Source organism: Lepidochelys olivacea (assembly GCF_965140295.1).
Source record: "Lepidochelys olivacea isolate rLepOli2 genome assembly, chromosome: 2".
Lineage (NCBI taxonomy): Eukaryota > Metazoa > Chordata > Testudines > Cheloniidae > Lepidochelys > Lepidochelys olivacea.
Genome location: NC_140412.1, coordinates 25,086,110 through 25,111,206, shown reverse-complemented (window position 1 = coordinate 25,111,206; position 25,097 = coordinate 25,086,110). Strand labels below are relative to the sequence as shown.

Sequence of the window (25,097 nt, the reverse complement as noted above, 5' to 3'; positions counted from 1 at the left end):
AGAGGAGTAGGGCAGGGAATTTGGTTCTAAAGGATGTCTATTTATTCTTCTCTCTTTTCCCCCTCCCTCCTCCCCACCCCTTTATTTTTAGTTGCCGTAGACAAAGAAATGCAGGAAGGGAAAACTCTGTATGGAGAGTGAGGACAGGAACAGCTGGAGTTTTCCTTGCAAGAGGGTGGGGTGCAGGGGAGGGTGTGTTAGCTGTATCCTGAGTCCTCAGAGCACCTCTCCTGTTGCTCGGTAGCTTAGGCTGCACTCTGCCGTCTAAAAGGTCGCTTGTGATAAACATAGGGTCTCCCTCCTCCGCCCTCAAACCTTGTCTGCTACGACTTTCGCTGTGACATTCAGTCTTTTCCATGCTGGAGGAAGTAGTTGCGAGCAATGTGATAGACAGAGGGGGACGCTGCTGTCTTGGCTGGACCTGCTGCTGCAACCACGTGTCTCTCTCTCTCTCTCTCTGGCTGTGACACAGTAGCAAGGAAATTGGTGGGATCTTTCTTTATCTCCACAAAGGAAAGGTGACCTGCACAATCAAGGTAAGCGAAAGTGAGGCGTGGATCTTCTGTTAGGAACCAGCAGATGGGGAAGTCAGTCTCTCAGAAAGGCTTTTTGCAAAGGGAAGCTGAGCAGAAAGCGTGTGTCCTTTGAGCTGTCAAAAATAAATTGTATGCGGGAATTTAAAAGCACAGCTCTTCTCTTTTGAGAAGCCAGACAAGTAGCCATGCAACGATGTGCTGCAAAATAAGAATCACCCTTGCAGCTTTGCAGCGCTGGGAAACGCAATCAAAGTAACCGATCGATGGGACTTAATTAAAACGAAGCAGACCCTGCAGGAGACTAGAACTGGACAGAAATGTTCCCTTTGTGCGATGCAGATTAAGGATATGTTTAGTTACTGGGTTTGCAGGGAAGGAAGGGGATTTTAATAAGGTGGGGGGTGGGGGGAGGTTGGGATGTATTTATGTTGTCATTTAACCTAGCCTAGTTGTCATTTAACGAGCATATTAAACCAGCCCAGTCATCCAGTGCTGAGAGCAGCAGCCTCCCTTAGCCCTCTTGTGTTGTGTATGTCCCTGGCAGGCTGGCCGCGATGGAGGAGGACATGGGCAGCATGCAGCAGAAGGCTGCTGAGCTGGAGCACATGGCCGAAGTCTTGCTCACTGGGGAGCAGTTACGGTAGGAGATGGCTCCTTCCTCCCGCACAAGCATTACTAAAGACGCTAAAAGGGGAAACTCCTTTGATCCTGTACTTAAGGAAATTGCTGTTAAACGGCCAGCTAAAGGGCCAGGTTTTTTTTACTTCACAGTGGTGTAAATCTGGATTAACTCCGTTTAAATCAATGGCTCAAATTTTGTTCTCGGTTGCACAGGTGCAACCCTGTAGGGTCTGATTCTGGTTTCCCACTGGTGTGAAGCAGAAGTAACTCCACTGATGTCAATGGTGTGAACCTGATGTAAGTGATAGCTAGAATCAGAACTGCAACCTCCGTGAATTTGTGTGCCTCACCCTCTCAAAACCCAAATTATCCGTGCACACATATCTCTTCCAGACCTGCTAAAGCACACACGTTTGGGAAATGAAGGGTTTTTGTGTGTGCTTCAATTAGACTCTTAAAAAACTCCTGCTTTCAGCCTGTCACAGCTGCTCTGCTCTGCTGTTTCAGCTAGGAATTGGGCTATATGTAAATAGTATTGCGGGCCTGGCTGGGGTAATGAGTTATATCATCCTTGCAATATTTACTGAGACTGCTACAGTCCAGGGGCAGCTTTCTATTCTGTTTAGGGACTTCTAATTTGGTCATAGCTGTACTATCTGAGGACTCAGGGGAAGGTGACAGCAGGTCAGCAAAGAGGTTTTAAAAGGCAAAACCAGAAGAGGAATAATTAAAAAATAGATTTTAATAGATTTCTGGTCCAGCTCTTCAAATATGATTGGCACTATAAAAATGATTAAGTTAGATGGATAGAATAAACCTCTATTAAGATCCAGGTTTTTTTAGTCTCTTAGATCCAAAGTCTTTCTGCATTATTCCAACAGTCTTTTTTTATTAAGGTTTTTTTACTTTTGAATCTGTTGACCAAATTCCTATGCATTACACAGAGCAATAAAGAAGAAAATTTAAAGCTTCCAAATTCTCACTGTTAACATTGTAAGGAGAGTGATCACTTTAGATAAGCTATTAGCAGCAGGAGAGTGGGGTGGGAGGAGGTATTTTTTCATGCTTTGTGTGTATATAAAAAGATCTACACTTTCCACAGTATGCATCCGATGAAGTGAGCTGTTGCTCACGAAAGCTCATGCTCAAATAAATTGGTTAGTCTCTAAGGTGCCACAAGTACTCCTTTTCTTTTTGCGAATACAGACTAACACGGCTGTTACTCTGAAACCTGTTAACATAACTTGTGATTGAGAAAATATAGAAGATTGTATGATAGTGGTATAATCAGAAAGAGGTAATAGCAGTGTTTGCCAGAAGTTTTCTTAAATTATTTACTGAAAATTTGAAAATGCTGGTTTAACATTTTTCATTCATAATTTTGAAAATGTTGCTTGATCTGGGAGCTGTTAAGATGAGAACCAAAGTTTCTTGATTTCATCTCAATAGAAGTCAAATATTCAGACTAACAAAGTTATATATTTTAAAATACAAATTGATCTTAATTCACTCTTGTGAATCTGATTGCAGGATTGGGGCCTAGGTTTATCTCTGAATTTGTATCCCCCTCTGATACAGATATTTGTGTCTTATTTTTTCACTGTTTAGAATCTTCTGGGCAACAGAATAGGTTTCAGAGTAACAGCTGTGTTAGTCTGTATTCGCAAAAAGAAAAGGAGTACTTGTGGCACCTTAGAGACTAACCAATTTATTTGAGCCTGGATTTGTGCAGGAAATGGCCCACCTTGATTATCATGCACATTGTGTAGAGAGTTGTCACTTTGGATGGGCTATTACCAGCAGGAGAGTGAGTTTTTGTGTGGGGGGGTGGAGGGTGAGAAAACCTGGATTTGTGCTGGAAATGGCCCAACTTGATGATCACTTTAGATAAGCTATTACCAGCAGGACAGTGGGGTGGGAGGAGGTATTGTTTCATGATCTCTGTGTGTATATAAAGTCTGCTGCAGTTTCCACGGTATGTATCCGATGAAGTGAGCTGTAGCTCACGAAAGCTCATGCTCAAACAGAATAGGTTTGTTAGCTGCACATTTTGTTTCAGAAAATAAGGGCCTCTAATATATGGTAGCAAACGGGGTCGTAGACAAGTTTTGGCCAATGGTATATTTGTGGTTTCCTTTTCTTTTCCCATCTAAGAGAAGTATATAAATATTAATGCTAAATAAATAACTTGCCTGATTGATTCAAAGAGGAAGATATTACAATAAAGGTATTATAGGTGCGTATAGGACAGACAAACTGATGCTAGAAAATTACTATACACACATATTCTGAAGAAACATACTGTACTCAGTTCTTACTGATGCTTACAAATGTTACATAAGACCTTAAAGGGGATGATTTAGTGACTGGTGATTATGTGGGTAAATGTGTATGAGTAAGTGCCACATACTTCAGGATGACTGCCAATGTTCCCTTTAATTTTTCCCATTCATGTGCGGAATTAATTTTGCTATGTGCACCAATATGCAGATGACATGTGGCAGGGGTGAGGCTGAGGGGCTTGGAGTGTGGAAGGGGGCAGGACGCCACCAAGGGCCGTGCACTTAACTCCTCCAGCCCTGGAGCACCTCTCCTCACTGCAGCAGCTCCGGGGCTGGAGGAGTTAAGTGTACGGCCCTTGGTGGCGTCCTGCATGGCCGCACAGGCGTGCACCTTAGCAGGCACTTAGATGACTGCATACCTCAGGCGTGGAAGAATAAAAGGAAAACAGAAGAGGGGTACAAGGTTATGCAAAAAAAAAAAACCCTATGAAAATCAGGTGTTTATAATTATACTCTCGTATTATTTGTAAACCAAATCAGTGTGTGTGACTTAATTCACATACTTGAAATAACTTCATTAAAAATTCTTTGTGGATGTGTAAGGTGATGGTAGGTCATGCTACATACCTTTATTAGCTATAATAATAAATGTTTGGGACCCAATAGTCCCTTCTACTTTTAGAGGTAGTGGATATCTAAGCAAATCTCTAACTAAATTACTGCTGCAAGAATGCATGACCAATGGGAGCATAGGTTCTGAAGAAACCATGATCTCAGTTGGAAGGAGACCCAGAGGAGCAGTGCAGAGGGTCCAGCCTTCTACAGGACTGGGGTTTAGAAGCTGCAAACCTGCCTCCTCACTATGGTCCCAATGCATCTCCGGGTAGGCAGCTATCTGAAGTGTATGTCACTGGATTTCCTAGCAAGATGGATTTCTCTGGGGGAGGGTATCATAGCCTTTGCTAGTTATAGTTTGGACAGTATTAGGTTTAAAGAAATTTAATAATCAGAATATATAGTTGTATTAATATATATAATATGATTGAAGTCAATGGGAGTTTTGCCTGCATAAGAACTTCAGGATCTGGCCCTAAATTATTTATGTCCCAATAGGTGTCAATGAATCATGTTAATTTCAACATTGTTTTGAGAAGGGATTAGGTTGTCGTGGTTGCTGTGAGTTTTTTGTTTCCAACAGTATAGCTATCCTCATGTAGAGAATTTTGAATCGTAACTTAGTTTACAAATTACCTTTCCTCTGGCAACAAAAAACTGCTTCAATAGCTGGGTCCTTTATGTTAGTAAACGTGTTCTGGAGTCTTACACTACTCTCTGGCTGCATGCATGCTCTCTCTGACAAGTCACACCTGTCTGCTATCTTGCCCTTCTGCACAGGATGAGTTCAATAATGGTTTACCACTGCCAAATCCCTGACAGGTAGTCTTTTTCTAGTCCACAGGCCCCTTGTTTTCTCATGCTTCATGTCGTTAGTGTCCGTGGGCCATAGTTAGCCCACAGAGTAATGGGAAACATTAGAATATCTGAACCCACACCTATCTGGTTGCTTACTAAAATTTGACTATGATCTAGAATAGTAAACTCTGGAGTAGGTGTGACTTCAATAACATTTAATCACTTTCCTTCTATGATATTGTGGTGACCTAAATCTTTATATTCCTCTTATTTTATAAGCTCTTGAGCTGTCTTGAAGCCACTGTCTTTAGGCTAGGACACTATTTCAGCTTTTGAGCAAGCATGTATGCAACATGGTAGAGAAAAGGGCAACATTTAGTTTGTGTCATAAATATTCATCATGAAGGAGGTATGTGTATTTCCCCCCTTTTCAAGTTCTAAAATAGGGGGCCAGGAAAGCTTTTTTCCAATAGCATTCCAAAGCCCAGTAGCTGCATTAAAGGGTTTTTCGCCTTCCTTTAACACATTGAGAATTGGCCATTACTAGAGGCAGAATGTATTAGATTCATCTGTTGGTTCACCTGAGGTGTCTCTCCCCTGCAGACTTCCTAAGACCGCTAGGAGGTGGGGAAGAAGATTTCCATCCTTTGAACCTTCTACAGTGTGTGGGACAGGGTGCTCTAGTGTTAGCTACCCAAATAAATCATATTATGGATTTTATTTTTTTCTTTCCAAAAACCCAATGAAATTCCATCAAAGCATTGCCTTGAAAGCATTAAGGGTTCAAAATGGAGCACTCCACGATCGGGGAATCTATTCCATTACACAGTCTTAATCATAATCAACATACTATTTCACAAGTATTACTATTCTCATTTTTTCGTACAGACTCTGAGGCGTCTCACCCTGTTACATGCTTCATTGTTGTACACGTATACTAATTTTAGTAGCGTTATGGTTCCATATATCTTTACTGATGTATGGCTTGATTTTGAAAGGTCCTGGGGATCTGCAGCTCTCATTGACTTAAATTGAATTTATGGATGTTCGGCACTTCTGTAGATCAAGCTATTACACCTTTAATATGCTAAGACATGTGTTTTTAATAATTACAGCCACCATTTAGAAAACAATTTCCTTTCAGTCTACACAGTTACAGGAAGCTACATGTATGTAGCAAGACTGTTAAAATGCACATATATGTATTTATATTTTGTTTGAGAAATACCCTATGATCAAGGAATTGAAGATCAAGTAATAATCATGCCCATGCACTGAGGGCAGAATTAACACTGCTCAGGCAGCCTGGCTTTTCCATTTCTTGTATGCTGGGCTCTTTACCCATTCTCCCACTGCAGTGTTTTTGGTGTGGGCAGTTTGCAGAGGTAGGCATGTGACACGTTATCATTACCTTATTGGTATTGTGGTGGTGCCCAGAAGCCCCAATCACAGACCAGGACCCCATTGTGTTCGGTGCTGCACAAACGCAGAACAAAAAATGGTCCATACACACCTTGTCTACAACACAGATCTCATCCCATATGTCAGCTAGCTGTCCTGCTGGACAATTGATGGCAGCTGCAAGTGTCATTGAAAAAGAGAATGTTCCTAGGGAACTGAGGTCGGATTCTGCCTGGACTCCATCCCCTCTTTGTTCACTGATTGCAGACCCATCTTCACCCTATGGAAACAGGCACGCAAGGCCTAAGTAGGTGGGAATCTGAAACTGCAGAGAGTGGGGGCTCCCAGGTTTAGCACTTCAGAGGTTGTCTCATAGGTACCAGGATGGGTGGGGAGCTCTGTGCGCAACACTCTGACAGGAACTTCCTCTCCCTGTTCCCCCTTTCACATCACTGGAGTTGGAGACCATGGTAGAGGTTTTTTTGAATGGATGAGGTGAGGAGAACACCATGAAACTAGGAAGGAGGTGGATTGGCCTCCACTCCTGGATTAGCTGAAAGTTGTCAGGAACTAGTCTGGGCATTTCCTCCTCTTGGTACAAATATCCTGGTCTCTGTAGACCCCAGTTTGTTCTGGAGTGCGAAGCCCAAGAACTTTGAATGTATAATTATGCATTTCAATAAACACTATTGTGGGGAAGACTGAGTTGTTGGAGAGCTGAAACAGGAAGTGGGAGGGCCAAGGTTAAGAGGCAACAGCAAGCCAGGATTAGTTCATGTGGTGGTTTCAAGAAGTGTACCTGAGCTTCCAGGAATTGTACACTCTATATAATAGCCCCCTAGAAGATTAAATGCCAAAAAAGCCTAAATAAATGTAACATTAGCTTGCAATGTTAATAATGTCAGGAAATGCAAAAGTTAAGATCTCTACAGAAATACTAACTTCCATATGTGCACTACCTTTTATTCAGATTTTTCTTTGTAAACAAGAATACACAATATTAAAACTATCCATTTAGGCTTTTAAATAGTGTATGTACTACAAAGTAAACATGATCTAAATTGCATTCCTAGTTATATCTGTGTAACCACATTTACTTCAATATGTACTGGACAATGTAGCCAAGATTATTTTGCTTTAGGGACCTTAATTTTTGCATTATTTTAAAGCTCTCCAAAAACTGTAACTCTGTAATCCTACCATCGTTTTTATGTAATTTATTTTTTTGTATATATTACTCTTTAAATATTTAGCTTCTTTCAAGGCCTCTGCAATTTTCTTTAAATTTAAATATTAATCAAATTAATGAATACTTAAAATAAAGTCAAGTTTTGCTCCTAACTTGGGGGGGAAAGGGTTTGAACTGTGTATTGAAATCCCATATTTTCCCAAGCCCTTAAGGATAAATATCTGCAGCATGACTATGCTTATGTTCCTGCACAGTAGCAGTGGCCGCAGCCAAGTGAAACTGAATTTAGATCTAAAGAAAAATAAAATATTTTAATCTAGACATCCTACGCTTCCAGAAAAGTGCTATTGTGTGATATTATGGGTATAATAATATGCAATCATGGTCCTTCATTTCTGGGAAACTCTGAAACAAGAGGAAGGAGATGCATGGAAACAAAGGGGAAGGGGAAAGATGACACACAGACACAAAGGTTGTCAGCAGGGAGAAACATAGGAAATCCAAGGAGGTTTGAGAATAAAGAAAGATATGACTATCCAACTGTGGAAAGAGAGAGATGTATATAAAATTAGAGAGATTTGGGGTAGGAAAAGAGATGGCAACCCAGAGAGGAGAGAAGTGCTGCTGGTGTTTGTATTGGTAACTGACATAACCTAGATACCTCTTACCCTCCAATGGTTGGGAACTCTGCACTGAAAGAGTGAGTGGAGGAGGGAAAGCAAGGAAATGAAATTAGCCCTGTTCAATAAAGAGAGAAGTCTCATAAATTTAGAGCAGGGAACAGGTTACAGTTAAAATCTGCCTCACCAGAGACTCTACACAAATACACAATCGAAGAGTTGTGATCCACAGTTTGGCTTTCCGTAATATTAAGCAAAGTTGTAATAGTTGAATGAATATATGAAAATAGCTGCATTAAAGGTGCAAGAGTCTTATTTACGAGACAAATCCTCTCTCCCCCACACCATACTGGACTGGCTGAGTGAGTGAATCCACCATTTGGTAGGCAGGGTTAGAGTAATGACTGCAAAGCAGCTCTGAAGCTTCAGTCACCAGTGCTGCTCTTGCACCCTACTTCTCAGAGGGCAATATCCTGTGGCTGTTCTGCCATTTGGACCCACTAGCCTTGCCCCTCTGCCTTACCAAGGCTCCTCATTCCCACCACAACCGAGCAGGGCCAAAGAAGGGGACCTCATGGAGCTGGGTTTAGGGACGCACAAGCAGCCTGCACCACTGGGTTGGCTCCCCAAATCTTATTCCTGCTGCCTCAGATGGGTCCCTCCTTGTTTGGGGATAGATAGGATTTGGTTCCGAGGACATGGCTACACTGCAAAAAAGACCTGTGGCACCATGAGGATGTCCACTCTTTGTGTTGGAATGTAAAGCATTTTCAGACTCCAGGCCAACAGTTTTTAAAAATAAGGTTGATCTTGAAATCCAACATGTGGTATAGCAAGATAAGTTGGCCCTTAGGTCACAATGAGCAAAGCTATTTACATACAACCAAGTCTGACATCTCTCTTAGTCAAGGTTTCTGCTGTATCTTTTCACTGTATGCTTTACAGGATCTAATACAAAAGGAGGGGCAAATATTGATTTTTCCATTTCATAGGTGCTGAAAACTATATTGTACAAACTACGTAACTGATTCATCATAGGCCTCCATCCATATAAAAACACACCTCCAAAGTGTACAATTATTTTCAGAACTTCCAACAATATAATTTTACAATGACTTCTGGCCTATTTTTAACAATGCCTCACCCAGCAGGTGCATTTAGATCCTTGGCCATCCCAGTGACATCAAATATATTTCAAATAACTGAAAAAGTACCTGAGTAGGCCTGAAATTTAAGTAAGCACAAATAGGAAGGCTGAGTTTTAAATATCAGAGGCCTGATTCCTTTTTGATTCTTCAATGCTGTGTACCAAATCAAAGTGATAACATTTCACACTCACTTTGCACATGTGTAAATGGTTGCACAAAGTTCAAGGCAGTGGAGAATCAGGTCTTTAATATGTGACCCTTTCCTGGAATTTAAACTTCAAAAATTATGAAACTGATCACAGACTCAGGCTTTCAGGAAGTTTATGTTATATCAGTATACTTTGCATTTATATAGTGTCTTTCCCCTGAATACCTCATTAGTGTTTTAGAAGCTTTAGTTAATCATCCTAATAACTCTGGTAGATAAGTAAGAACTAGTGTCCTTATTTTACAGATGGGAAGACGGAGGCACAGATGTTAAAGCCAAAATTAAACTGTAAATTTTGGCACTTTTTACAAATGCACAAATGTGAGCAATTTTAGCCATCGTCAGGACAACATGAGGTGCTGAAATCACTCAGTGTGGTATCCAGTGTCTGTTACTGGTAGTGCTGGTAGGGTAACTTTAGCCATTAAAACTGTTTCTTGTGTCTAACACAGCAGTGCTGGGCATAAGGAGGTAGAAAGTCAGGGAGAAAAAGTGGCATGAGGGAAGGAAACATGGATTATTCATCAAAATGCGTTTCTGCAAATTAACTATTCTTAAATTGTTTCTGTCTCTACTTGAAATTGGACAATTAATTTATTATTATTGATTTGTATTGTGGTAGCGTGTAGCCAGGACGCTGCTAGGTGCTGCACAAACACACAACAAAAAGATTGTCTCCACCCCAGAGAGACTACAAGTAGAGAAGACAAGAGACAACTGGTGGATACGGACAAACAGGAGAGCACAAGGAAACTCTGAGACAGTGCCGGTCAGCATGTTAGAGAGTGGTCTCAAGCACACCTGTTGCGTGTTATCAAGTTTTTTGGAGGTATCACAGCAATGGAGAGTTTTAAGAAGGGGTATTGTTGCCAGCACCCAGTGCCGAGAGGCTGAACAACAGCTTGAGTGGTTCGTTACCCGGTGTGCTACACCCAATAATCACAACGGGGTGGAAAAGCAGAAAAGTTTATTTGCAGCTGCAAAAAGGTACAGGGAGAATCAAATCTCAAATCCTGCACAACAGAGCAGGAAGTTACACAGGCTTTTATACATCCTTTTTCCCAGCATACTTATCCAATAGCAAGCTGCCCCAAGTATCCATATAACCAGCCAATCCAGTTCCCAGCTAGTTCCCTGATTCTCTGTATCATTTGTTAAACTATACATAAAGCTGCTTTATTCAGCATTGTTCTTCCATATCTCCCCTGTTTGGCCTTGCTTAGTTTCAGGCAGTCTGCAACATACTGTTGCAGATTCTCAGCATAACTGCTGTGTGTGCCTCCAGGCAGGAGGGCCAAGGACACTTGGGCCTAGTACGCAGAGCTGCTGCGAATGCCTCCAGGCGGGGGCGGGGGGGGGGCAAGGACACAGGGGCCTAGTGCGAGGGGGCTTCATCGACACTCGTGGTCTTCCATCCCCTCGAGTTACCTAGTGGCCATGCCCCAGTGTTCCCAACAACTCCCCCCTTTGAGAACACTCAACAGCCTTGGCTCTGAGTTTTCTCACTTGGGCTACTTATTTTTTACAATATGACTTTGCATAAGCACTTTGTGATAGCCCTGAAGAGAATGACTTATTAACTTTTGCAAAAGAGCCCTGACACATGATACTGCACAGCATAATACCAGTAATACAAGCAATACAGGAAAGAGAAGTTTCAATAGCAGGCTAAATAAACCACCAAGCCAAGACGACAAACCCCAGCCTGAAAACAAGGTTTGCAACCAATCGTTCTCTGGGGCAGTATAGGCAACCTGTGCTCCGGCTCGGGCATGGGCTTCAGCCTGTACCACCTTTTTATAGATTTCATAACTGCTATCATTTACATATACACAACATCGGGGCCCGACGAGGGCACAAACCCCTGCTTGGGATGCCAAGAGATAGTCCAAAGCCAGCCTGTTTTGGAGGGAAAACGTCCTGAGCTGCTGTACCTTTTTATTTAATGTTTTTACTGCTGACCCTAAATTACTAACCGAGTTTTTTAACTTTAAGGCCACCTTCTTAAGTACCATCTGCAGCCTTACAGTATAGCGGCCTATGCATGCCATGGCTGGTCCGGTAAACAGTGGCGCTATTCCCAGTACAGAGCACCCTACCAGCTTCTCGGTTGTGAGGGGATTCTTCATATTGCCCTCTAATGCCGTAGTCAGTCGCCGCAGGGTCTTTTCTCGTGACTCAACAGAGGTGTCTCGGGCATTTCTAATCTTTCCTTTGGGCAGTGTGGCAGTTATGGAAAGATGAGGAACTCCATGAGCTATATAACAGCTACCTGTCCAGTTGGCTGGCAGCACCTTGTAAGCCTTTTGGCCACATACAAAATAGTGACTCTGTAGGGCCCAGTAAGGACTGTTTCTTAAGGGGATTTCTGGGATATTTAAGGCTGCTTTGGCTGCTTTTTTAAACAATTCATATGCCCCTAGGGGGGCATCCCATCCTCCTGACTGGGTACAAGTGGGGGCATTTCTAATTGTGCCATTCAAATTACACTCGCCATAGGGACTACTACAAACCCACCATTGGCTTGCTACATTGGAGATATTAACTGGACGGCAAGTTACATTTCCAAACCCCTTTTTTGTGGTAAGATTATATGTGTTTCCCTAAAAGGGGAGGAACCATTACACCCACACTGTTGGCCTCCCCTGTTGGTCTTTATCCAGTACCCATCAGCCCACTGTGTAATAACACAGGAGCTCTTTCCCACAGGATGCCCATAGTGATCAGATTGGTTTCGGGTAAAACATAACACTCCCTTAGTGAGTACTGCAACTGAATACTCCTGGTCCTGATAGGTGGCTTGCTGTAAAGAGGTCTTGTTCCAGAGCGGTGAGTCCGTTCTTTCCTGCTCTTTGGTGGTGGCTAATTCTGCTAGGGTCAAGGGCAGCATGTCAAGGGGCATTCCCGTTTTGGGGGACAGTGGACTTGGAGCACATACCCAGCAATCAGTCTGGTTTGTTAAATTAGCAACATGGTGCGCAAGCAAAACAAAGGAGTTATGCTCCCGATATGCATAGTTTGGAAATACCAATACAGAGAATAACAATGTTACCCAATTAATTATTACCAGAGTCTTCCCAACCCAGGGTCTCCAGTACCTGGGTGGGCCCATTTTAGCATTAAGGTGCCCGCTATTTGTGTCTTTTAAACAGTAGCTTTAGCCCGAGATCGTCACTAGATGAGGAGTCAGCAGGTTGGACGGTCCACTGTTCTGCTGACGAGGGGGCGGGTACTGCCTTTAGACGAGAGTGATGGATCCAGTTCTTGTGTCCCTCGATCTTTGCCGCTGTATGGGAGATCAGCAGGATGGTATAGGGTCCTTTCCACTTTTCCTGGAGAGGCTCGTCTTTCCAGGTGCGAACAAGCACAGAGTCACCGGGCTGTAAGGAGTGAATGGGAGAGTCCAAGGGGAGAGGCTGGGAATCCTTGGTATACCTGTGAAGAGACAAGAGAACAGCAGACAGGGAACACATATACTGTGACAAAAAAACATTACCCAACTCCCATTCCCCTGACAGAACTGGGGTGCCATTCATAGGCCATGCCCTTCCAAACATAATTTCAAAGGGACTACGCCCTAATCTACCCTTTGGGAGAACGCGGATATGGAGTAGGACGAGGGGCAAAGCATCAGGCCATCGCAGTGAGGCTTCTTGGCACACTTTTGAGAGATGCCGTTTAAGGGTCTGATTGGTCTGCTCCACTACCCCACTGGCTTGCGGTCTCCAGGGCGTATGGAGTTTCCAGGGGATCTGTAAGGCATGTGAGATGCTTTGAATGATTTTTTATGTGAAGTGTGTCCCGTTGTCAGATTCCATTCACAGGGGGAGTCCAAAGCGAGGAACGATTTCCCTAACAAACTTGAGGGCCACTGTCCTGGCAGTGCAGTTACGGCATGGGAAGGCTTCTGGCCATCCGCTGAACCGATCCACTATAACAAGGAGATATTTGAACCCTTGGGTCAGGGGAAACTCAGTAAAGTCTATTTGCCACACTTGTCCGGGGCCCGGAGTGGGTTCTAGGGCAGCTGGTGGCACAGGATGTCCCGGTCGGGGGTTATTCTTTTGGCAGACTAAGCAGTCCGCTTGTACCTGGGCAGCCAGGGGTCGGAGTCCGGAAGTGATAAAGTATTTTCCCATTAGTTGGAGAAGTGCTTCCCTGCCAGCATGAGTATGCAGCACACCAAAAGCATACTTTGAATCAGTAAAAATGTTGACCCGCTTTCCTTTTGACAGTTCAAGTGCACGGGTCAGGGCTATTAGTTCGGCAAGCTGGGCAGAGGTCCCCGCAGGCAAACCTTCAGCTTCCACAGTGTCATGGAGGGTCACAACAGCATAACCCGCCCTCCTCTGCCCATCTATTACAGTACTGCTACCATCAGTGTACCACTCATAATCTGCATTTGGGAGAGGTACATCCTTTAAATCCGGACGGCTGGAGTACTGGGCATCTATGATCTCTGAACAGTCATGTTTCTGTTCCTCTGTTTCTGGCAAGAGAGTGGCTGGGTTAAGGGAGGGACAAGGCTGTAGGGTGACTTCAGAGTTCTCTAACAGCTTAGCCTGGTACTGAGCAATCCGAGCCTGGGTGAGCCAAAGCCCTCCCTTTGCATCCAGTAAGGCTCGGACCATATGGGGAGTATAGATTTGCATAACCCCTCCCAATGTTAGCTTCTCCGCTTCCTCAAGCACTAGGGCAGTAGCTGCGACCGCCCGTAAACATGCCGGCCAACCCTTTGCAACCTGATCCAATTGCTTAGAAAAATAAGCCACAGGACGCTTCCATGCTCCTAACAGCTGTGTGAGCACTCCTAGGGCCACCCCCCTTCGTTTATGTGCATACAACTGAAACGGCTTAGAGAGATCCGGCAGGTCCAGAGCCGGGGCTTCCATCAATTTTCTTTTCAGGATTTTAAATGCCCTGTCAGCCTCTGGGGTCCAATAGAAAGGGTCATGATCTGCTCCTTTTACACAGTCGTACAGGGGTTTAGCCCACAGTCCAAACTCTGGGATCCATATCCTGCAAAAGCCTGCCATACCCAGAAATGCCCTGAGCCACTTACAGTTATTTGGAGAGGAACTTAACAGATAGATTCCTTTCTTTTTTTTCGCTTGAACGCTGACGCTCCCCTTGCCTTAGCTGTAACCTGATCCCTCTCCACCTCAGACCACAGGGTTCTCAGGAGGATATTACAGTCGTCTCAATCGGCTTGTGACTACTGAGGCACCCCTCAAAGACTGAAATAAACCTGCTTGCGTTCGTTGAGAATTCCCCAGCCTGTGTTTTAAAAGCTGCTAAGTCTATTGGATTGAATGGCACATGGGTTTAAACGTGCATAGTGGTAGCCTGACGTCCATCTGCCCCTGGGCAAGCCACAACAGTCTCGGTAAGCAAAGGATAGAGTCCCACCGAGGGGGCAATCTCCGTAACCCGAGGCATCCTACCCTTATACGGTGGGGGTGTGGGGGCCGAAGGGGACACCGGCTCTGCCATTACAGTGGGGGTGGGGGTCTGGGGACTAACATTAGCTGCTACCGAACCAGTCGGAGTCAGATTACAGTGCTGTAAAATATCTGGTCAAGTACATAAAGTCAGAAACAAATGCGCATACATATGTTCATTCCATTTACCCATTCACTGACAAAACAAAACTAATTGGAGGATCGTGTTGTAATTAATTGACCCTCCTGGTGGCCACAACTCCTGGTCCTCTAGTTGATATTGAGGCCAGTCAACTGTACAGAATCGTTTTAATTGGCTCTTAGTCATCGGATCCGCACCAAATACCTTCCAGTTTGCTAGAATGCACTCTAGGGGCGTACACCGTGCCCTAACCTCTGAGCTCTGTCCCTGTCCCATACCTACAGGGTAACTCTGGGCGCCCCCAGGTTCCAACAGAGCATATAATCCGGATTTTAAAAGGTTCCTACCTTATCCAAGGGACCGGTTCTTCACCGTGGCCTGCAGCTGCTCCTCCCCCATGTCTAAGGGACCGGTTCTTCACCGCCGTCCACAACAGCTTCTCCACTATATGAGTGCGTTGCACCGTTGTGCCCTCTGGGATCGATCAAATCGCGTCTCCTCCGAGGCCCCCGATGAACTCACCGGTGCGCGCTGGGCGTCGGTTCTCGCCACAATCCTCGACCTCCAGGAGGGGTCCGGGCAAGGCTAAATTGCAGCCTCATGGCCCACCCAGGGACGCCAAAAGCTGTTGCCGGCACCCAGTGACGATAGGCTGAACAACAGCTTGAGTGGTTCGTTACCCGGTGTGCTACACCCAATAATCACAACGGGGTGGAGAAGCAGAAAAGTTTATTTGCAGCTGCAAAAAGGTACAGGGAGAATAAAATCTCAAATCCTGCACAACAGAGCAGGAAGTTACACAGGCTTTTATACATCCTTTTTCCCAGCATACTTATCCAATAGCAAGCTGCCCCAAGTATCCATATAGCCAGCCAATCCAGTTCCCAGCTAGTTCCCTGATTCTCTGTATCATTTGTTAAACTATACATAAAGCTGCTTTATTCAGCATTGTTCTTCCATATCTCCCCTGTTTGGCCTTGCTTAGTTTCAGGCAGTCTGACTCTGCAACATACTTTTGCAGATTCTCAGCATAACTGCTGTGTGTGCCTCCAGGCGGGGGGGCCAAGGACACTTGGGCCTAGTACGCAGAGCTGCTGCGAATGCCTCCAGGCAGGAGGGGGGGGGGCAAGGACACAGGGGCCTAGTGCGAGGGGGCTTCATCGACACTTGTGGTCTTCCATCCCCTCGAGTTACCTAGTGGCCATGCCCCAGTGTTCCCAACAGTATGAAGGAGGCCAATGAGATATGTTTGCAAAGGTTTACCAGGAGCTCCTCCTGTATGTTAGGACCAGCATGAAAGAAAGCACAAAGATGCTTTTCTGAAAATTTAACTAGTGAGTCACAAAGGCTGGCACCATTGGGCTCAGTGGTGTGAGTCACTATGTCTAGTGGTCTATGAGAGAGATAATAAGCAAAGGTGGGGATAGGCTGTGAAGGGCCTTGAAAGTGAAGATAAATGATTTGTGTTTGGTGGGAGGGAGAAGGGAGAGCCAGTGGAGGGAAGCAAACAGAGGGGTGACATGGTCAAAGTGACTAGCTAGGAAAATTATCTTTGTCTTTGAATGGTTGTGAGCTGGGCAAGTTTGCATTTCTCAAGGGTGGGGAAGAGGAGAAGCCTTGAGACATGAAATGATGAGCGCCTAGATGAGAATTTTAGCAAGGTGGATGGAAAGGAAAGGCTCTCTCCCTCTCTCAGAGATGTTATGCAGGAAGAATCCACGTGCCCCCCAGATCCCTTCAGTTTATAAACAGTTTCCACATGATCAGCTTTGACATATTTTCCCTTTCTAGTTATTATGTGGTTTTTACATGGTTGTAAACCATTCTCTAGTGCCACATTTGTCTTGGGATCCAAGACAGTTGTTTTATGTATTTATTTATTTATTTATTTATTACGTTTCACTGTCTCCTCTTGTTAAGGCCACTAGAGCTGGTGAATACTGTCACAACATTTCCGTTAGTGTTCATCTCAATTTTTAACCACATTTGCTTTGTATATGTTTGAATCCCTTTTGCCTTTTTTCCCCCTGTGTATAGTCTACCAAGTGAATGTATTGACAGGATTTTTTTAAAATAGTGTTTGCATATTGTATTCCTTTCTTTCTCCCTTTGTAAGTATCTTTTGTCTTTAAAGGATGCAAGCACACTGGAGCAGGGACTGTGTATTCCTGGTTTTGCACAGAGCCTTGCACATTGTCAGAAAAAACTAATACATAATTATAATACACATAATGGAAACAGTGAAAATTTTAATTTAATTAATTTAATTTAAATGACGGTTGCAGAATATTCAGAGGAAGCAAATTTTGAATTTGAAATGGTGTTTGCCTCAGAAACCTGATTCTAGAATTTATGCTCACCCAGTCAGGGAAGAGAAACCAATAAAAGTTGTTCAAATTTAGAATATCAAATAATGTCAATTGCTTTTGAAGAGCTGTATGCCAATGATTATTCACAGCAGTGATTCTGCAAGTATGTAGAACAATTTCAGTCAAGATCATAATAATTGTATAAATTATCCAACTGATTATTACCCAAATTTGTTACTGAGTGTAGAATATTAATTTTATGGCATAGGAAGCAGTTAGTTGCTTCTTGATTTCTAAGGATTCAGCAGAATGAGCTCAGCAGCTTGCTGTGAGTAATTTACTTTAGTGGGAAGGGAGAACCTGAATGGATGCATTTGCTGCCTGGTCAGTGCAAAAAGAGAAACTTAGATATAAAGAAACGAAAAGTAGCATGTGGCAACCCTACTCTATCCCTGTAGAATGCACCTCTAGTATTGGCAACCTGTCATTTAAAAATAATGAGTCAGGCCCCAAAATCATGATCTTGGATTAAAAATCATGAGATTTTAAAAACGAAATTTTGTGTTATTTTTATTTGCCTTTTGATTTCTCAGCCTTTAGGATTGAGAGAAAGGAAAGTACTGTGGTTAGGACACTAGCCACGGACTCAGGAGACAATTTTCTGCTCTGCCACACACTTTAGCCACGGACTCAGGAGACAATTTTCTGCTCTGCCACACACTTTTGTGTGATCTAGGGCAAGTCATTTCATTTCAGTGCCTCAGTTTTCCAGTTGTAAAATGGGGATAATAGTATTTCCCTATCTCACAGAGGTGTTATAATGATAATGATTGTGAGAGGTTCAGATATTATGGTGATAGGAGCCATGTAAATATGGTAGGAAGATAGGGTGCACTTGTTTCACATTTTCAGGCTTTTCTCTGTGACCATGAGGGCTAGAAACTTATTTATTTATTTTAAATGAAAGCTGAGATGCTCATGCAATTGCTCAATTCCAGAAGCTGGAGCTTTAAGAAAAACACCAAGGGTGAAATCCTGGTCCCATGGAAGTCAGTGGCAAAATTCCCATTGACATCCATGGGGCCAGGATTTCACCCCAGATATTGTGAGATTCATGATAAAATCATGAGAGTTGGCAACACTGCAGCTCACCCCAGTCCTTGGAGGGCTTTTGAAAGGTCCACCATGTGACTGAAGGCCTGTAATGCCATTTCGTGAAGGCAAGGGGGTCAAGGAGGGAGGAGTTATGCTCTAAGGAAGTTCTATGACCTGTGTTGTACAGGAGGTTAGACTAGATGATCACAATGGTCCCTTCTGGCCTTGGACTCTATTAATCTAAGGCAAAGTGGCCGTGTTAGGGAGGGGCTTTGTGCCAGTCCTCAAAGGTCCAGCACAGTGAGGGCTGTTGAGGGTAGGGCTACTGTGTGCTGGAAGGCCTGTAGTTCTTAATACAGGCAGAAGTAGTGCTGACTATCTGTGTCACTTTTTATTATTACAAATAGAGCACGTACCTCAGTGCAACCCACCTGCTCCTCTGAAACTAGGGTGACCAGACAGCAAATGTGAAAAATTGGGACAGAGGGTGGTGGGTAATAGGAGCCTGTATAAGAAAAAGACCCAACAATCGGGACATTTGGTCACCCTATCTGAAACCACTGCTCCTGTCTGCACGACAAGACAAATGGAACCAAGGGCCCCAAATCACCACAGAGGGATATTGCGGTCACAGAGGGGCTGTAAAAAGAAAAGGAGTACTTGTGGCACCTTAGAGTCTAACCAATTTATTTGAGCATGAGCTTTCGTGAGCTACAGCTCACTTCATCGGATGCATACCGTGGAAACTGCAGCAGACATTATATACACACAGAGATCATGAAACAATACCTCCTCCCACCCCACTGTCCTGCTGGTAATAGCTTATCTAAAGTGATCATCAAGTTGGGCCATTTCCAGCACAAATCCAGGTTTTCTCACCCTCCACCCCCCCACACACAAACTCACTCTCCTGCTGGTAATAGCCCATCCAAAGTGACAACTCTCTTCACAATGTGTATGATAATCAAGGTGGGCCATTTCCTGCACAAATCCAGGTTCTCTCACCCCCCCACCCCCCTACACACAAACTCACTCTCCTGCTGGTAATAGCCCATCCAAAGTGACAACTCTGGGGTGGGAGGAGGTATTGTTTCATGATCTCTGTGTGTATATAATATCTGCTGCAGTTTCCACGGTACGCATCCGATGAAGTGAGCTGTAGCTCACGAAAGCTTATGCTCAAATAAACTGGTTAGTCTCTGAGGTGCCACAAGTCCTCCTTTTCTTTTTGCGGATACAGACTAACGCGGCTGTTACTCTGAAACCTGTCATTATAGAAGGGCTGTAGTGCCTCAGGTTGGTATGGGAAATCCTTTGCTTTCAAAACTTTGCAGATCTGGCTTTGCGTGCAGAGAGGTGACTTTCAACCACAATCTCAAGTGTTCCATGCACTGCTTAGTAAAATATACTATGAAAAGTAGCTGCTGTTCATGCTCCTATTACTATTGGGGGAAGGAGACGGCTGAATTACCCAAAGTGTTATCCCACTTCAAGAGACACATCACATTATCTCTTTGGGAGGGAGGGGAACACATTCCCCAGCCCTAGGTTACTGAGAAAAATTTAAAAATGAGACTCACTGCCTATTATGTTGTTTTTTTGTTCATAGCTTGCAAAGTACAACTAGACTAGCCCAGTTTCCCTTTCTGGCTGTGATCCCTTAGCATAATGCTGCAGTGGTTGGGGTGCAACCACTTAAGAAGAATGAAACAAGATCCCTTTTTAAATGTATCTTAGAATTTCTCTGTGTAACAGGGTAGCTGGCCCCTTACATGAAATTGGACTCAGCTCTCCTGTTTGGTGCAGCTAGTTTGATGTAATGAGGAGGGTAGGGTGACCAGAAAGCGAGTGTGAAAAATCGGGATGGGGGTGGGTGGTGGGTAATAGGAGCCTATATAAGAAAAAGACCCAAAAATCAGGACTGTCCCTATAAAATTGAGACATCTGGTCACGCTAGAGGAGGGTGAGAGGCTGCCCGTGGGATTTATAAATGAAAGTTCAGAAGCCTGGAAGTCAAGTTTAGAACCCAGAGTCCAGATTCCTAAGAGAAGGAGAGAGAGATTATTACCCACAGTTAAGAAAGGGAGAATCATGAGAGCTCAGAGAAGGGGCAGAAGTGGGCTGAGAGCTTTAAGGCGGAAGGAGTGGTGAAAATTCCCTAGCTGAGCTGTGGAGCCAGATCAGGGTGGTGAGAGAGAAAGGACTTCCCCATGTCAGAGAAGCCTGAAGACTGAGAGTAGTGGACGGAGATGCCTGCTGGCTCTCTGCGCTGGAGGGCTGAAGCCAGAGAGGCCTGAAAGCTGAGAAATGGTGCAGAGATGAGCCCAGTGAGGTCTCTACAAAAGTTGCAACCATACGTGGGGAGAAAACAGTGTAGAGAAACACCCCAACTAGAGAGGAGCTGAGTTGAGGTGTGCTGAGAGACACTGGAGCAGTACCTGGGAGCTGGAGTGAGGTGTGGTGAGAGACACTGGGAACTGGAGTGAGGTGTGCTTAGAAACACTGGGAACTGGGGTGAGTTGTGGTGAAAGATGCTGGAGCCGAACTTGGTGTTTTTGCTGTTGGGATGAGTGTACTATTCGGACTGGGTAGGGGTAGGGGACAGCAGCTCTGGTTTATGGTAGTGTGACTTTTGGTAATAAATTCCCCTGCAAATAGGGCTATTTATATAGTCTGAAGGCTGTACTGAGTTTCTTTGAGGAATCAAGAGGGAAACTCAAGTGAGGCACCATCTGTAGGGCTGCCCTGAGGAGGTGCCCAGGAGGAGGCCACATGTTAGTAGCAGGGAATAAAATTGTAAGATTTTTCTATTGATTTTAGGTTTTATAGAAAATCTCTGTATGACAGGCTCTACACTTTGGGCCTACTGACCAAAGGGGCCTTTGAAAGACAAAGCGCTTGCATACACTTGCTGTTTGGAAAATAAGTGACTTAAAGGCGATGGAGTTGCACTAAATTAAAAAATTAACAGTTTTATAGGATTTCTTTTCGTTCATCTCTGACTCAAAAAACAACTGAAGCAGCTTAAATTGTGTAGAATAAAATACAGCCATGCTAATAACAGCCTTCGTGTTGCTTCCGTTTCTGTTACATTTGGAACATCTGAGTTATATGTAAAAGGCCAGGAACTATTGTACTCATGGGAATCGAAGTACTAGGCAAAAAGGCAGGAAGAGGAGATTGCACAACACATTCAAGAGGAAGTAAAATAAGCATCAAGAGAGAAATTCACTCAAGCACGTAGGGGCCCTGGAAATGTCCCAATCCGGAGGAATTCTAACCATTCTGCTGCATGAGGGGTGCGCAGTTGCCAAGTGGGCACAAAGGAGACTGAGCATTCTTGTATTCAAAGGCTCTAGACCATCACTGCTGATGACATGGTAGAGTAGGAGTGGGGGCAGGATCATGCCTTCACCGACCACAAACCTCTGGCAGTGAATATGTAAGAATTTTTTGCCCCTTCCTAGTGCAGGGACTGGAGTAGCAGCTGCAGAGGTGCCCTGTGACCTGGCTACATGTTGGTGAGTAAATTCAGACCTCTCCATAGTTCCAGGAAGAAAATCCATTGTAATGATGTTTCCTTTAAGGCCAGCATATTGTTGTAATCTAAGCGCCCCAACACTGTTGGATGGGACTCAGGTGCTGGGACTCAGAGTAAGGAGCAGGATGCTTGAGTTCTGCTAATAAAACAGCATTAAATCTGTGTACCTGTTTTTGCATTTACTTCCCGAAGATAGGACACCTACTCACTTAGCTCTCCTGTGTGTGTGGAGGGTCAGTTTCACCCAGAATGGTGAGTGGCAAGGACAGAGGCTTAGGGCAGATCTAGACTTAAAATGCTGCATCGATGCAGCTGTGCCACCACAGTGCCTAAGTGAAGATGTGTCTATGCTGATGGAAGAGCTTCTCCTATTGGCATAGTTAATCCACCTCCCCGAGAGGTGGTAGCTATGTTGGGAGGAGAAGCTCTCCCTTTGGCAGAGTGCTGTCTACACGGGGTAGGGGGTTCGGTGGGTATAACTATGTTCCTCAGGGGTGTGGATTATTCACATCACTGAGTGATTTAGTTATACCAATACAGGTTGGTAGTGTAGATCTGGCCGTAGACAAAATCTCCATTGACACAGCTGGACAAGGAGGGCAAGTTGTTCAATATCACAGGCAAAATTTTTCTGTATGTGTTTTTGTAAAGGAATATTTCCATTTAATTACAAGGAGTGGTGGGGAAATGCTTCCTGTCTTTTAAAAGCTAGTCCACTTGTGAACATTTAACAAAATCTAATCAAGCCAGGCAAAATCCTTGATAGCTGGTTGGCAAAAGGAAGCATTCATGATTCATAAGTGTTTACTCGACCGTTGTGTACACATTCATATCACTAATCAGGTGGAGGGAAAGTGCTGAGTTTGCACAAAACTCCTCCTGTTTGGGGATTTTTGTGTGATTTAAAGTGAAAACCTTTAAGAGTCAAAGTCTTAAATGGAATTTTTATTAACACATTTTTTTCTCAAAGATAAAGCTTTATGTTAGTTAAGACCCTGATTCTGTGCATCCCAAGCATGTGAGTAACTTCATGTACTTGAAAAGTCCCTCTCAAGTTCACGTGCTTATGTGCTTGCAGGATCAAGGCTTGATGAAGGAAACTGATGTAAAGCAGATGGGATTGGTTTTGTAGTTTGGAAGTATTTGTGGAAAGATAAAAAGTGACTCTACCAAAAAAAAGAAAAGATTTGGTGCTGCAGAATCTCCTGAGTCAAGTCATTGTTACTATTTAGCATAAATGTATTTGGAAGCAATGTAGTGTCGTTTGGCACAATCAATAGCTCTCCAAGGTATCACTCAGTTTATCTACAGAAAGTGATTAATTTTCTTCCTTGTTATTTGGCACTTATAATGAAACATTAAGGGACATTGGCTGATCTCTTCAGTAGGTGCATAAAGCTTTCACGGAAAACCATTCTGATTTGTAAATTATCAAAACAATTCTTTCATAAGCAAACGTAATAGCTAGGGGACATTTAAAAGGGCCATAACATGACTACCTAGTTTGCTGTCCCATGTTGAAATAGAATCATAGAATCCTAGGACTGAATGGGGCCTCAAGAGGTCATCTAGTCCAGTCCCCTGTATTCATGGCAGGACTAAGTATTATCTAGACCATCCCTGAGAGGTGTGTGTCTAACCTGCTGTTAAAAATCTCCAATGATGGAGCTTCCACAACCTCCCTAGGCAATTTATTCCATTGCTTAACCACCCTGACAGTTAGGAAGTTTTTCCTAACGTCCAACCTAAACCTTCCTTGCTGCAATGTAAGCCCATTGCTTCTTGTCCTATCCTCAGAGGCTAAGAGCAATTTTTCTCCCTCCTGCTTGGAACAACCTGTTATGTACTTGAAAATTGTTATCACATGCCCTTTCAGTCTTCTCATCTCCAGAATAAACAAACTCACTTGTTTCAATCTTCCCTCATAGGTCATGTTTTCTAGACCTTTAATAATTTTTGTTGTTCTTCTCTGGACTTTCTCCAATTTGTCCACTTTTTTCCTGAGATGTGATGACCAGAACTGTACACAATACTCCAAATTGTTGAGGCCTAATCAGTGTGGAGTAGAGCAGAAGAATTACTTCTAGTGTCTTGCTTACAACACTCCTGCTAATACATCCCAGAATGATGTTCACTCTTTTTGCAACAGTGGTTATTTAGCTTGTGGTCCATATTTAGCTTATGACTGTCAGATCCCTTTCCACAGTACTCTTTCCTAGGCAGTCGTTTCCCATTTTATATCTGTGCAGCTGATTGTTCCTTCCTAAATGGAGTACTTTGCATTTGTTCTTATTGAATTTCATCCTATCTACTTCAGACTATTTCTCCAGTTTGTCCAGATCATTTTGAACTATAATTCTATCCTCCAAAGCACTTGCAATCCCTCCCAGATTCGTATCGTCCACAAACTTTATAAGTGTACTCTCTATGCCATTATCTAAATCATTGATGAAGATATTGAACAGAACCAGACCCAGAACCTATCCCTGTGGGACCCCACTCATTATGCCCTTCCAGCATGATTTGAACCACTGATAGCTATTCTCTGGCAACGGTTTTCCAGGCAGTATGCACCCACCTTATGGTAGCTCCATCTGGGTTGCATTTCCCTAGTTTGTTTATGGGAAGGTCTTGCAAGACAGTATCAAAAGCTTTACTAAAGTCAAGATATACCACGTCTACTGCTTCCCTCCTATTCACAAGGCTTGTTACCCTGTCAAAGAAAGCTATGAGGTTAGTTTGGCACAATTTGTTTTCGACAAATCCATACTGACTGTTACTTATCACCTTATTATCTTCTAGATGTTTGCAAATTGATTGCTTAATCATTTGCTCCATTATCTTTCTGGGTACAGAAGTTAAGCTGACTGCTCTGTAATTCCCCGGGTTGTCCTTATTTCCCTTTTTACAGATTGGCACTATATTTTCCCTTTTCCAGTCTTCTGGAATCTCTGGTGTCTTCCATGACTTTTCAAAGATAATCATTAATGGCTCAGACATCTCCTCAGTCAGCTCCTTGAGTATTCTAGGATGCATTTCATCAGGCCCTGGTGACTTGAAGACATCTAACTTGTCTAAGTAATTTTTAACTTGTTCTTTCCCTATTTTAGCCTCTGATCCTACCTCATTTTCGCCGGCATTCATTATGTTA

General features: G+C 43.6%; 1 protein-coding gene and 1 long non-coding RNA gene across 3 annotated transcripts in view; one reads left to right on the top strand and one right to left on the bottom strand.

The window, feature by feature from the left end:
* The first annotated feature begins 231 nt into the window (after window positions 1-231).
* Window positions 232-25,097, top strand: part of DEPTOR (DEP domain containing MTOR interacting protein) — a 131,175-nt gene continuing 106,309 nt past the window's right edge. For both annotated transcript variants that reach the window (XM_084618168.1, XM_084618169.1), the window contains exons 1-2: window positions 232-536; window positions 1,081-1,176. In XM_084618168.1, the coding sequence (XP_084474294.1) occupies window positions 1,091-1,176 (86 nt within the window). In that variant the 5' untranslated portion in view covers window positions 232-536; window positions 1,081-1,090. The remainder of the gene's footprint in view (window positions 537-1,080; window positions 1,177-25,097) is intronic.
* On the bottom strand, window positions 10,369-16,218 carry LOC311515285. The gene is made up of 2 exons (XR_014710099.1): window positions 15,349-16,218; window positions 10,369-12,853 (listed from the first exon to the last, which is right to left on the bottom strand). It is a non-coding gene; the product is annotated as an uncharacterized lncRNA (long non-coding RNA).